Raw genomic sequence first — 13,645 nt, forward strand, 5'->3', positions numbered from 1 at the left:
TCATTAATTATTTCTGAAAGTGCTTTTGGCATACACCTCAAAACCCTGGCCAGAAAAATGACGTGCATGACAACAAGATGCTCACAGCAAGTGGGATAAGCATCAAGATGAAAATATGGAAAATCTGAAGATCTTTTGCTCAACCTCAAGCTGAGTAACCTCTTTGCTCTCAGCCACCTGGCCCCACTCCAGTGCAGACCCACAGAGCCTGCAAGTGACCCTCGGCACTGCACTCGGGGTTTATATATCGCTATACAGGGGTGATTTGGGGCTGGTAAGTGGCGCCCGGTAAGTGGCGCCCGGTGATGCTGGGTGCCCTTGCTTTTAAGGACTGGCACTTTTAAGGTGCGTGCAGAGGTGCTTCAAGTGGGTGCGTGTCCAGTGGGAAGGTGCTTGTGCCCGACGCGTGGCTGCAAGTCCTGGGGGACACACTGCAGCCACGGGTGTCCTCCCCCGCGCGGCTCCCACCTCCGCCGCGCCCCCCCTCCGGCTCCCGCAGCCGGCGGGCGGGGGCTGCGGGCAGCTCCGCCCCGCCGCCCTCCCGGCTCCCCGCCGCCGCCGCGCCTGCTGCATGCTCGGTGCAGCCTCAGCCCCAGCCGGAGGTGGAAGATGGCGGAGCCGGCGCCGGATTGCAGCTCTCTGCTTGATGAGGATCTTTCCTCTTTCGTCTTCAGTTACCTCGCTGATAGCCAGGTAGGGAGGGTGGGGGTGGGTTCTGCTGTCCGGTTTCCCAGCCCGGTGCAGCGGCGGGGGAGAAGCCGGTAAACCCCCAGCTCCCCCCCCCCACCCCCCCACCCCCAGTCCTGGGGCACCTGGGGGAAGAGCCGGTTCCCGCACTCACTCTTCCGGACTGGCTCTTCCGCCAGGTGCCCGGAGGGTCTGCGGGGGTTCCGTTTGCCCCACGGAAATACGGGGAGTGGGGATGCATGGAAGCCTGCAGCTCCCGCGCGCCTCTCCGCGCCCCTCCCCATGGCTTCGGGGCGGCCCCGGCGCGGCAGCAACCCCGCAGCCCCGCCGGCGCTTTCAGCACCACTCGCACGTGGACTCCCATGACCCCCCCGCTTCTGCAGGGAATTTTGTGTGTGTGGAGAAGTGGATGGGTTTTGGCAGTCCCCCTTTTTGCAACATGCCCCCCACCCCCCCCATCTTGCAAAGGTGGGGAGGGGGACGCGGCGGTTCAGGGCGGCGGGGGGGCTGATAAGAGCTGGGCTGTGGGATGAGTCATGCCGAGCGTCAGTTCCACGCATATGGGATCCTGGGGGATGCAGGTTTTGGGGGAAAGAGGGCGGGGGGGCTGGTAGGGAGAGGGGGTCTCGGTGCTGCGAGTCAGCAGCTCCAAAATCTGGATGGGCTCCCTTTTGGACGGAGCTGGGTATTAAAATCAGATTAAGGCTCCTTGGCAGCTCTCGCACGGTCACGAGAGTGAGCTGTGCTGGCTATAGGGCTTGCATGCTTTTCCATTTTGGGGGGTGGAAGAGAGGCGCTATACAATATGCCGGGGAGTAGCGAGAGCTGTGACTGATCTGGAGCAAAACTGCGCGTTTCACAGTCAGATTGGCGAGGCTGGTGCAAGTGGGAAGAGTTTTCTGTAGTTATATATCATCCCTCCAGCCCTTCACTTTCATAACCAGAGATTACAAAATAGCTTTGATTGTGAAGCTAGCGCATTCATTCCAACCCTTGCTCTCTCATCAGTTTAGCTCCGGGATTGCAAACAGCAGGAGCATGTGTGTTGAGAATGGGACAGGGACTAATCCTGCTGTTAGGTTCAAAACAGATAAGGTCTCAAGACTTGGTAAATCAGATTTGTCTCCGGTGCATGTGCCAGACAGAACCAGGCGAGTCTTGCCTCCACCTGGACTGATGTAGTCCCAGCACCTCTCCTTGCATGCACCAGCTCCGGCATGCTCCGGCTTGGCACGGGACCCGGGCGGCTTGTGGGGGGCAGAGCAGGGGGGAGGTGGTAGCTTCACTTGTTAAGGAAGAGCTGCTGACATGTTGATTACAGCAGAAGGGTCAGGAAGGGTGAGAAGCGAGCTGAGAAGGTTTTGTAAGTGGGTTTGCGTTTTCTGATTTGGACGGATTTATTATTGCTGAGGGAACCGTCAGCTAGAGAAGAGGAGGCTGGTTGTGTGGGATGCCATCCCTAGGAAGTATGGCAGAAAGGCTGCTGCACCCACCCGCCCCATTGCTCCCTCGGGCAGGTGAAAGTTCCTGGCTCCACTTTCCTGCAATAGCCGGCCTGTTCTTTGCATGCTCAATGTGAAATGGAAAGCTTGTGTGATTGCAGCACACATCTGAAGGCTTGTTTCTTTTTTGCTTTTTAGTCAGCATTTGATGTGCCAATTTAGGAATCTTATTCCAAAAAGGGACTGCTAAGGAGGGGGAAAAAAGTCCTGCAAATTGTCATCCTTCTCTGGTGCAAAACCACCATGTTGTGAAGATCCCCTGCAAAATCTGGGACTGTGAAATGGCCTGTGATGAAATAAGACTGTTTTTATGGCAACTCCTAAAATACAGTTTGCTGCGCCTGTCCCTTCTTGTTCTCTCCCTCTCCCATACATGCCCTATATGGAGGGAGCAGCGTAGGGACACAAACAGAGTTAGTGCTAGTCTGATGTCTGCAGGGTGTATAACGTGAAGAGCAGCAGAGGGATCTTTGCAGACTGCTGCAGGTTCCCTTGGCAGTGGTGTGCAGCCTATGTTTGCTCTCCCGCCCAGCGCCTGCTTTTGATAATTGCATTTCCTCTCTGTCCCCACGTGCGCAGGCAGAGCAGTTAAAGGCTGGGGTAAAAAGAAAAGGAAAAAAGGAGGGAAAGAAAAAAGTCCCCCCAGCTATGATTAGCATGCATTTGCTTAAGAAGCGTCTGAAGTTGTAAGCGTGTGTTTTGCTTGTACCTTAACCTCTGATGAAACTGCAGGGAAGGCTCCAGCTCTGGCTGCTGTCACATGCTGCTTTATAACCCGAGTGGGAGGCGGTCCCGGGCTGGCCGCTGACGTCTCTCCCCGTTACTACTGTACAAGCCTCTGCTTACAACTGGGTTACTGACTTCTCAATGAAGCTCAAATGCTGCTTCCGCAAAGTCCCCAGCGCTCCAGCACAAGATCAGATTATCCTGAGAGGCTGCAATGTCAGGAGGCCATGAGATCATGAATATTAGCCATTTCCTTCGTGGAAATCTTGAGGAACTCGGACTCGCCTCCTCTCTCCCCTGTGCTCTTCCCCAGTCCTTGCTTTTGCAGTAGGTTTGAGTGGGGCACAGTTGGGTGCATGCTGGTGCCAGGCAGTCGTTTCCCCTCCAGGAGAGAAATCCTCAGGAGGGCTCTTGGGGCGATGTGTGGTGAAGGTTCGACATGGATATTTGCATCAGTCCCTTAATTATATGGGCTTGTGCTGAGGATGCCTGCTAACCTCTATTTACATATCGAGGGCAGCGATGATTCACATGGTACCTGCATTGCTACAGAAAGAAAATCAGGGTCTTTCACTTGATATCTGCCTTTCTCCTGCCAGCTCCTTCTCCCTTTTTAACAACAAAAAAAAGCAATTTTGTTTTGCTGCAACTCAAAACGTGTCCTTTCTGGGCCTATTTAATCCATTTAGTGCAACTCTTTGCTGCTCAGAGGTATGAGGCTGGTTGTAGCTGGTTCATCTGCTGGCACCAGGCGCTGGGAAGTGCCAGCCAGGCAGCTCTGCCGAGAGCACTGCGGAGTGGCTGGCGGCTCTCAGCATCCCTGCGAGAAGCAGGAGCAGTTTGACCCTTAGAGCTTTGATATATTTAAAAGCCCCAAAGTGCAGCAGCTGGGGGATGGGAACAAAAAAAAAGCCTGAATAACCAGGATGCTTCTTGGAGAGATGCTTAAAGATCGCAGGAACTGAAATACAATGTTCCCTCTTTAACTTCTCAGCCTCCTGCTAACAGCTTAACCCATTGATGAGTGCAGGAGGAACAGCGAAGCCCTTGGTGGAAAAGCAGTCAATCAGTTGGATTGTTACTGCTAGGAATGAAGTGGGGATGCATCCCTAATTTCTGATAATTCTCACTGAACAGACTGATATTCTGCTTTTTCTGCCATTTTTCTTTCAAAGATTGGGGGGGTGGGGGCGCAGTCTGGATGACTGAGACAGCCCAAGGGCCTGTGCAAAGCTTATCTCCAGCCTGGCTGCATTGCTGCAGCTTCGGTCAAAGGACCGCGGCATTGCTGGGGCTGGAGACCCGCCTTGCTCTCCCGGGAGAGTGCTGCAAGGTGTCTGTGGCATGGTAGCAGTTAGCAGAGGCCACGCCGGTACATTTGCAAAGCCAGGGGCGGTGGTTGCTGGGGATGCCGACAGCTGCCCGCACCGCAGCGGTGGCTGCGGGTGATGGTGAGTGTGGCGTGTGGGTGATGGTGAGTGTGGCGTGCTGCTGAGCCTGCTGCTGAGAGCAGCAGCGGGGGAAAGGAGGGCTGGCCTGAAATCTGGCCCCTCGGAGAATGTCCCTGCACACCTGCCTGAGTTCACCCCTGCTTTTGACCAGACCCCCTGCTGCTCCCCACCCTGGCAGGGCCCCAGGGCTGCCCCGTGCTGTGGGCTTTCCTCTCTCCTGCCTGCACATCCCTGCCCCTCTTAATGAAAAGGCACCTCTCCAACAGGTGAATAATTAAGGCCTCAACCTAGTGCCTCCAGCAAAGGGAGCTTTGTGAGGCAGACGGATCTCGCTCTTGCACTAACCTTTCCAATGTCAAAAGCCTCTTTGTAGTTAGAAACTCCACTTGCTCCAGCACTTCAGTGCTGTCACTCATCCAATGGAAAATGCCCCATGGGTGCCTTTCCTGCCCCAAACCCCTTCCTGGCTTTGAGAAATAGGTCCCATGGTCCCTGGTGCAGGGCTGGGGACAAGGACGCTGTTGGCTGGCTCCTCACAGGCGGTTTGCTGTGCTGCTGGCCACTGGTCCCGAGGTGCCTGCCAGGCTCTGAAATGCCCTTTGGTGGGGCTGGGGGCTGGCTCACGGCAGAGTGTGGGAGCCCTGCGTCTGTACTGCTAGTGGGCAGAGTGCTGGCAAGGGCACGCATCCCCATGCCCGGCACATGCCAACACCCACGGATCTCCGGGACGTCACCCATTTAGCTGGGGCAGAGGCACTGTGTGGGGACAGCCTGCGGCTTTGCTGCCTGGTGCCTGTGGAGCAAACTCCACCAAAGCCACCGCTTCTGCCTGCCCATGGCCTTGGGGAGACAGCGTCACCGGGGTGAGGGGTACCATCCCTGCAGGGCGCTAGTGGGGCTCTCCAGCATGGAGGGGCTCTGGCCCTGCCGGGGAAGGGAAGGGCTCTCCCCAGAGAGAAGGCTCCACCAGGGCCATGCATGTTGCATCCACTTGCCGCCACTGAAGAGCTGGGACAGGATGATCTGGGGACACAACGTACCGGCAGGGCCTAGGCCAGCAAACACATTTGCTGATGGAATCGACTTTGGGCTCCAGCAGCCGAGCCCCACTCCATGGCAACCCTGCATGGGCTTATATTTCTCATGACTGCTTGGCAGCCTGAAGTGATTTAGCAACGGCGGAACTTCGTATGTGCCGGAGCCACTGCTGCTAGCGTGGCTGTGCCGGGCCGACTGGCACGGTCCCAGCCACGTGGTGCTCATCCTCCCTGAGTGGTGTGGGCTCAGGCAGCCCCTTGCCTGCACCCCAAGAGTGGGCAGCCAGCTCCTCTGACTGCATGCCGTGCTGGAAAGGGGAGGTTTCTGCTGCCTGCCTGCTGCCTGGCAAACTACCCTCTTGCAAGTGCCTAGATGAGGACGTTTTAAGCTGCCTCTGCTTGTAGTAACGAGCCAGAGACCAAAGGTTGAAGTTAATGGGGCAGGGGGTCAGGTGAGGTAGGGACATACTTCCAGGGACAGCCACACTGTAAGCACTGGGTGATGGTCCAGCCAATATGTTTCCCTTCCCTTATCGCTTGGCCGTTCTGCTTTTCAGCACTTTTCCTAAGCTCTGGCTCAAAAGTTGTTATTTATTTATTTATTGTTTTTTATAATGGCAGCTTCCAAGAAATGCCGAAGGACTTTGCACAGATCTGGCTGCGCTCTGGGTCTCGTCAGCCCCATCCTTACCCTGCTCCGTCTTGCTGCACCTCCCCAGGCAGAAGCAACAGCCAGGCTTGGGCTCCTGCAAATTGCTACGTTAAACTGGTTCACTTCAGAATTAAGACGGGGGAAAATCTGGAACTTCTTTGGCCCTGTAAGAGCTGGAAACCCCCCAGGGAGGGGTCCCCCATGCAGTGAGTCTGGTGTCTGCTGGTGGGGAGTGTGGGGACTGAGGCAGCCCTGGGGGCTCTTTGGGATGACCCCATCCGGTAGCCAGACTAACCTTTGATCACTGCTGGCTCCTGGGCAGCAAAGTGGGGCTTAGGGAAAATACTTTGCTTATCTTGCAGCCCTGCTGGCCCGAGGCAAAGCCAGCAGGCACTGGGTGCCGGGTGCCTCCTCAGTGCCCTCCCGCCATATCCGGAGTTTCATTGGGGGAGCACAACAAAGGTCCTGCTGAAATGTCACAGGAGACTTTTATACCCGCCTGTGCATACCCATCCTTGCCGCAGCACCCTGCCCACCCTGGCAGCGAACAGGCAGGCATTTGCCCTCACAGCTGGGAGCAGGAGGCCTCTGCCCTTGGCAAGGGGGAGCCTGTGTGATGGGGACTGAAACGGGAGAGACCCCAGTGCATCAGGGTGCTGATGTGATACTTCTTCCCTCCCCTGGGACCGAGCAGTACATGCTTTATATGGATGTTTTTGTGCTGAGGTGGTGGACGATAAAATGAGTGCCTTGAGCTCTTGCAGTGACTGCAGTTGCAGGGGCAGAGGATCTTTACTGAGATGCATTTTCTAAATTCTTCCTCTGTGCTGCTTCTGTACCCTGTGGTCGCTGCCTGCAGCAGCAGGGAGCATGCTGGCTGAAACAGCCCCTTCTGCTGAGCCAGCGCCACTGGTCAGGCTCCTCAGTTCCTGTTTCAGTTTGCAGTCAATTCATTGCTGCTGTCAGTTCTACTTCCCCGGCCTTCGTCTGGGAAGGCTGCAGGACCCCATTCAACCCCAGCATACGGGGTGGCGGATGAGGGGTGTGGGAGGTGTCATCCTTTCCCCCCGCCAAAAGCTGCCTTCCCCACCTATTCCCCAAGGAACCTTCATTTCCTAATTTTTGTGCTCTTCAAGAGCAAGGAAATCCTGTGGTGGGGAGAGGGCAGAGCACCCTAGTGCAGGCAGGGGGCTGAGCTGGGTCTGTGCTGCAGCCGGAGCACCATGATGGGGTGGCCGGCTGTGTCTTGCAGACGGAAGGAAGCCCAGCTGCCTCTAGTCATGTTTCTTCTCCTCCCTCCTGCCCGGATGAGGGGCAACTGCAGGTTTCACCGCCTGCAAGTGACAGCTGGGGACCTGGTTGTCCTGCTACAAGGGGACCCACGGCCGGAGCAGCCCCAGCTGTCCCTTGGTGCACAGAGCAGCTGGGGTGCAGGGGAGCTGGTGCCTGGAGCAGGCAGCATGATCCTTGTCCCCCAGCCTTGGCGCCTTCTTGCTGAGCCTTCTTGCTTCATTTTTGCCAAAGTGCCTAGGTAGGACTTAGAAGTTTCCGTTGTTGGTGATGGTTTTTTTGGTTGTTGGGGTTTTTTTCGTAATGAAGAAAGCCGTGGGGTATTTCAGGGAACGTCCCAGTGGGACACTGCCACAACCCTTTGCATGCACATGAGACTGATAGGGCTCAGCTCCAGCCAGCTCTGCAGCAGCCAGGCTGGGTTAGAGCAAAGAGCAATGCTGATTGCAGCCAGGGTGATAGTTGTACATGCAGTTGGATAAGAGCAAGGAGCTGGAGGTGTAAAACATCACACTCACGCAGCTTTCTTTGAAGGCCAAAGCAGGGGCAGGCTCTGGCTTGTCTTTCCCCTGCAGAGGCCAGCCCCTCTGTGAGCATCACGTGCTGACACCGGTGGGCGCAGGGCTGGGGCGGCCGTGGTCTTTTGGCTCCTCAGATGTTGCCCAGGCAGTGCGTGCACTTCCTGGGCTTGGGGCAGGTGGGAGAGCCGCTGCCACCGGGGCTCTGCCTGCTCACAGTCAACACCAGTGCAGGGCAGGGCAGGACAGGACAGGACACTGGGGCTGTGCAGTGGTTTGTGCCAGGAGAGCCGGCGGTGCCCTTTCCTGCCACACAGAGGTTGCTCACCTGGCGCCCAGCATGGCAGGGCTGAACTTTGTCCCAGCTCAAGTCCTTCTCCCCTCATTTCCCGGGACTTGCACAGCCTCGGTGCAAATGTTTGCAACTTCCATGGCCCTTGGCTTCGAGCTAATTAAACTTTGCATTCATGTCGGCTCCCTTTAAACCATGGCTGCTTAGCTGCTTTCCTTTCCCGCTCTGTTCTGGAGCCTGCAGCCCTGCCTGCATGAGGTGTGTGTGGCTTAGAGCTACCTTCCAGCATCTTAATGACTGAAGGATTTTTAAACTTTCCTTTGAATAGCATAAACCCCAGAGCTCTGCATAGCTGGAGCTGGTGATTTAAACCAACCAGCATCATTTCTCCTTGTGAGCAAGCTTGCACACAGAAGGTCATGACCAAACTGTGCTAATAATGAAAAGAAAAAATTGCAAACGTTTTTCTTAAAAAGGAAGATTCTGTCTCTGGGGGGGACCCTACCAGGAGACTGGTGCATGTGGGGTTTGGGTGCTAAAACCCATTTCCCAGGTAACAGAACTCAAACCTATAAGAACTGTGTGGTTTCCTCAGACTGAAAGGTTGGAGGTTTTTGAGCTGCTTTTTTTTTTTTTCCTTGTGGCCATGTCCTTTTAGGAAGGCATAAGCGTGTCTATTTATATATATATTTTTAAAATGAAAGCACATGGTACATGTCCCCAGGATCCCTCACAGTGCATGTTTTCACCCAGCTCTGGCAGGGACGCTGCTTTGCTGATGACCAGGAACCAACCCTCCCCAGCAGCTCGTGCCAGCAGCTGAGCTGGAGAGGAGAGACAGCCCATGCCCTGCAGCCCTGGGACTTGGGGTGAGCAGCAATAAGTGTGCAGGACATGCTCATGCATGTGTGTCTCCTCTCCTCACGAGAACCAGAGACTTCAGGATGTGGAAATGGATGCAGGAGGAAGGAAGCTGGCAGCTGAGTGGGGAGGGATGTTGGGGGGGAGACTGTTAAGACAGGCATGGATAGGGAGGGCTGCAGCTGCTCGACGTACTTCTGTTGACTTGTCCTACTCGTGCTTTCGGTCATGCTGCCTAGCTTTCCTGCAGTCATGTTAGTGCATCCAGGATGCAGCGCATCCACGGCCCCTACCTCCCTGCAGTGACCGGGGGCTGCCCATGAGGGTCTACTTGCCCAGGCTCCGTCATCTTCAGCTTGCACCACTTGCTTGCTGCCTGTCTGCCCAGAGGAGCTGGAAACCCATCTGCACATCCAGCTGAGTTGAAAATAAATGAAAGGCAGATTATGGGGGTGGGGGGTGGGGTGGGGGTGTGTGTGCAGAGACTGTCTCCATGTCTGCTTCTTGCTTATGGCAGTGCAAGGACCTGGAAACACAGCTTTCAAGTTTCTGTATTTATGTAACCCAAACTAAATCTTTTTTGGAAAGAGCCACTCTGTCTCATTTAGATACCTAAATATAGTAGCCATTCTGGAGGAAGGATTAGCCTGCAAGTGCCCTGGCGGGTATGGGGACTTTGTGGATGGGTGTTAGCGGGAGTTTAAACCTCATTCAATCAGGCTGGGGAAGGAGGGGGTTATTCCCCTGCCATCAGCAGAGCAGGCTTTCAGCCGTCCTGAGGCAGCAGGGAGCTCGAGGCAGTGGCGGGGCAGGGAAGCAGGAACCTGCAGAGATGTGGACTGCAGGGTTTTTTCTAACTATCCTGATGCCTTTTGAGGCCAGAGCCCATCTATGCCCAAACATGCTATTTGCTAACATCCTATCACATCCCCTTGGAGGAAGGAGCTGTGCTCCAAAGCATAGAAGCAGAGCTGAGCAGTGGGGCAAAACCTCCACATCCTGCCCTGCCAAAGGGCCTCGTGGGGCCGTGCCACTTCTGGGTGATCATTCAGAGCTGCTAGAGAAGAGCCATTGCTGCGACATGGGGTTGGGTGGAAAAGCAAGGAAGGGTGAAGGTCCTTCTGCCCTTAGGTGAACTGGGCACTGCAGGCATCAAAGTCCTTCAGGATCCTTTAGTGAGAGATGCTAGGCTGACCCTCTGAAATGCCAAGCTGAGGGACATCCCACAGGTGCCATTTCCCCTTGTCAGGGATGTACACTCTCCACCCTTGCGGGCACGGGGGCCTGTACACTTGGCCAAGACATGGGCAGCAGCAGGATCCAGGAACTGCACCCATCCCACGGACCCGCTTCTGCTTCTTCTTACACACCAGACCCCTCGTTGCCTTTGAGTGGGCACAAGAGATGGGTTTGCCTGTGTGGTCTGACCACTGCCCTGGCTTGCCCACATGGCATGGTGGGGCTCTCATAAACCACCTGGGATCAGCAAGGATTGCATGTTGCACCAAGTGTTGATGGAAACTGAGTTTCTCGGGGGTGCACAGGGTGCCTCTTCCTTTTGTCTCTTGACATCTCCAACTGCCCTGCAATAAGGGTGCTATGGGCCCCTTCCAAGGAAGTGGGGAGCAGCCATTTGTGTCCATGTATGCTGGTGTCTCAGGGACTTGGGGCACGGGACACATGCTGCTTGAGTCTCTGCAGCTGGCTATTTATAAGCACCAACCTGCTTTGCAGTGCTGACAGTGAGAGCCTGGCTCCCTGGCCTGGTGCTGCTGCAGGGGCTTCCTAATCTGTCTTGTGATTCAGGTCCTGATGGAGATGCACAGGAGCTGCCTTATGTTTTCTGTGGGAAAGCCGAGGGTCCTTCAGCTATTTGAGCCTTCATCTTTGTGCTTTTCTTGTTGCTTCCTCTGCACATGGTGGCTCTGACTCCCTGTGTGCCTCCACATCTCCCTGCTGCCCATTCCTGCCCCTTACCATGCCCTCTGCCCAGCTTGGAGCTGTGCATCCTCATGCCAGCACTCACCCCGGTGTGCAGGGTCCTCTGCCACCCCTGCCATCTCACCAGGGCAGGAGCCACATGCCTAAACAGTGGGACCCCCAGGGAGGCGTTGGTGAACATGTGCGTGCTGGCTTCACGTGGTGCCCTTGTACAACCTTGCAAATCCTGGTGCAATGCCCCCTCAGCTCCCATCGCATGGGCAGGGACCAGCCAGCTTCGGCGCTGCCCTGTGGCAGCCCCACCAGTCCCTGCTAGGCAGAAGTGGTCTGGGTCTGAAGGAAGGACCCTGCTGCTTTGGTGATGTCCTCCTCAGGTCTATGTTATTTCGTCCTAGCAAGGTGGAGGTGAAATAGAGAAAGTAAAGGCTGTGCATTGAAATGGGAGGAGGCAGCGCGGAGAAGATCCAGCTGGGGGGCTTGCAGTGTCCCCAGGATTCTGAAGCCACTCCAGCAGATGGCTGCAGCCCTCCTGCCCTGCTCTAAGGAATACAAATGTGCAGCAGATACGGTTACCCAGCCCCAAGAGCGGTGTTAGCTTTCATCTAGATCGATACCCTTGCCTGCCTGCCTGCCTGCCTCTGAGGGAGCACTCAGATGGCAACCCAAGCCCAGCCAGGAGACACCCACCAAGGCTCTGCTGCCCACTCCAGACCCTACCTGTCCGTCTGTCCATCTGCCTCAGTGTGGAGGCAGAGCTAACACCAACTGCAGCGCCGCTGATGTGCTGCCGGACTCCGTCATGCGTAAAATGTAATAAATAGGGCCATAAGCCTTTTACGAAGTCTATTTCCACTCTTGGATCCCAGATTTAATGCATGGCTGCTTAGAGAGGCTGAGGATTTCAGGGGTCAGCAGGGCTAATTGCACTGCTGGAATAAAAGGGTGTGTGGCAGGATCCTGCACATGGGTGGGAGGGGGTGCCACGGGTCCCAGCTGCCGTCTGCCCTGCCCCAGCCCTGCGTGCTCCCCGCCAGCAGCCTGGGAAAGCAGTGGCCACATGTAGAGGCTTGGCAAGGGATGTGGTTCCCGGGGAGCGCTCCTCGGCTGGGCACCAGTGGCTTTTGGGGCTGGGGGCACCATGCTAGCGGGGGAGTATTATGCTGCAGGTGTTTGGTTCCCCACTGCTCCGTGGTGTCCCTAGGCATCTGATTGAGCATGTCTGGCTGGAGCGCTTGATTTTAGATTACCTGGAAGCTAGGGAAAGCCTCCATGGGGCCAAGGGCCAGTGAGGATTAGGGCTGTCCCAGTGCAGGCTGGTACTGCTGGGCTTGGTTGGCCCCTGTGTCAGTTCGGCCCCAGCCTGCAGCATCGCCTTGTGCTGCAGAGGGGAGCTGGGTACCGCCTTGCCTGGTTGCCTGCTGTGCTGGCTGGCCGTGACACCACAGGCTGGGATGTGAAGAGGTATGTATGCTTGGAGGTGCTGCTGCTGGGGAGACAGCCCCACCAGGAACGGAAGTGCAGTGCCTGGGTGAGAGCCAGGGGCATAAACCTGGCTGGGGGTGCCGGTGCTGGGGATGCGCCTGGCCAGCGCAGGGCTGGGGGTCGGGACCTGGACTGCACTTCCATGGAGGTGTTGGGGAGGGACCGATGGGAAGTCCACTTCACAGGGACAACTGGCAGCCAGCACATGTGCTGTAAGGTGAGGGGGACCCAGATGCCCGGAGGCTGCCGGGGCTTCGCCCTGTGCCAGCCGGCCGCACAGGGCTGGCAGTGCTGTGCCGCCAGCCGCAGCAGACGGAGGATGCCAGCTCCGCTCAGTTACTTTCCTGGCTGATCCTGTCATCTCCATCTCGTGCCAAGTGCTGAAGTCGTCATGGAAACCGGCACGGTGGCAGCCTCGCCAGCAGCTTCGGTGCAGGATCCTTGCTCTGAGTGCCCAGCCGGCGCTGGTCTGCCGCGGCAGTGATGGGTGGCCGGCTCAAGTCGGCCATTTGCTGCTGGTCCTTATTCCTTGAGGGTATCAGTCTGCTGCTGGGCTCCAGCAGTGCACACGCACGGTTGCTTCCCTGGCGTTGTGGCAGGGCCCAATCTATTTGCATTCACCAATCCCAGAGAAAGCCTTGCAGAAAGCACAAAAAAATAAAAAGCCCCATAATATTGCTATTAATAGTACCTGTTCACAAAGTTATCTTTAGCAGCACCATTCCCACCTTCATTTATAATGGTCATTGCATGGGCTTGATTCTTCTCCCTGCTGCCCAAGTGGCTTTGAGGTAACCCTGACTTCCCAGGGTGTCCTACTCAACCCGTGCTTCCACTGCTCACCAGCATTTCATTTTGCTGTGGGAAGAGATGATTTGCAAACCTTCCCTGCAGTGGGAAATGGAGCAGGATTTTTTTTCCAGGGTTAGTTTTTCTTTGGTGACCATAACTTGGAGCTTTGCTTGCCTTTGTCTCTCCTCCCGCGTCACTCCTGTCCAGCAGGGCTGTGTCATGCCAAAGGCTTTCTCCCTGGAGCATCCCTGCTGGAAGTCCATGCTGGTGCTGGGATTCTGCTTGAGGAGAAGGCAGTGCCTTAACTTCACTACTGAGGATGGAGTGTTTTCCACTTGAACTTAAGTGGGTGTTTTCATAGGTTTCAAGCTGTGGTCCTCCCTTCCTGGTATCTTCAATCTTCAGAGCTCATGC

General features: G+C 56.0%; 1 protein-coding gene across 1 annotated transcript in view; it reads left to right on the forward strand.

Annotated features, from left to right (window-relative positions):
* Positions 1-544: 544 nt before the first annotated feature.
* PPARGC1B (PPARG coactivator 1 beta) overlaps positions 545-13,645 on the forward strand; it is a 48,542-nt gene continuing 35,441 nt past the window's right edge. Inside the window, exon 1 of the mRNA XM_075102051.1 lies at positions 545-693. Coding sequence (XP_074958152.1) covers positions 610-693 — 84 coding nt within the window. The 5' untranslated portion in view covers positions 545-609. The remainder of the gene's footprint in view (positions 694-13,645) is intronic.

The sequence above is a fragment of the Phalacrocorax aristotelis genome, chromosome 8 (assembly GCF_949628215.1).
Source record: "Phalacrocorax aristotelis chromosome 8, bGulAri2.1, whole genome shotgun sequence".
NCBI classification, from domain to species: Eukaryota; Metazoa; Chordata; class Aves; order Suliformes; family Phalacrocoracidae; genus Phalacrocorax; species Phalacrocorax aristotelis.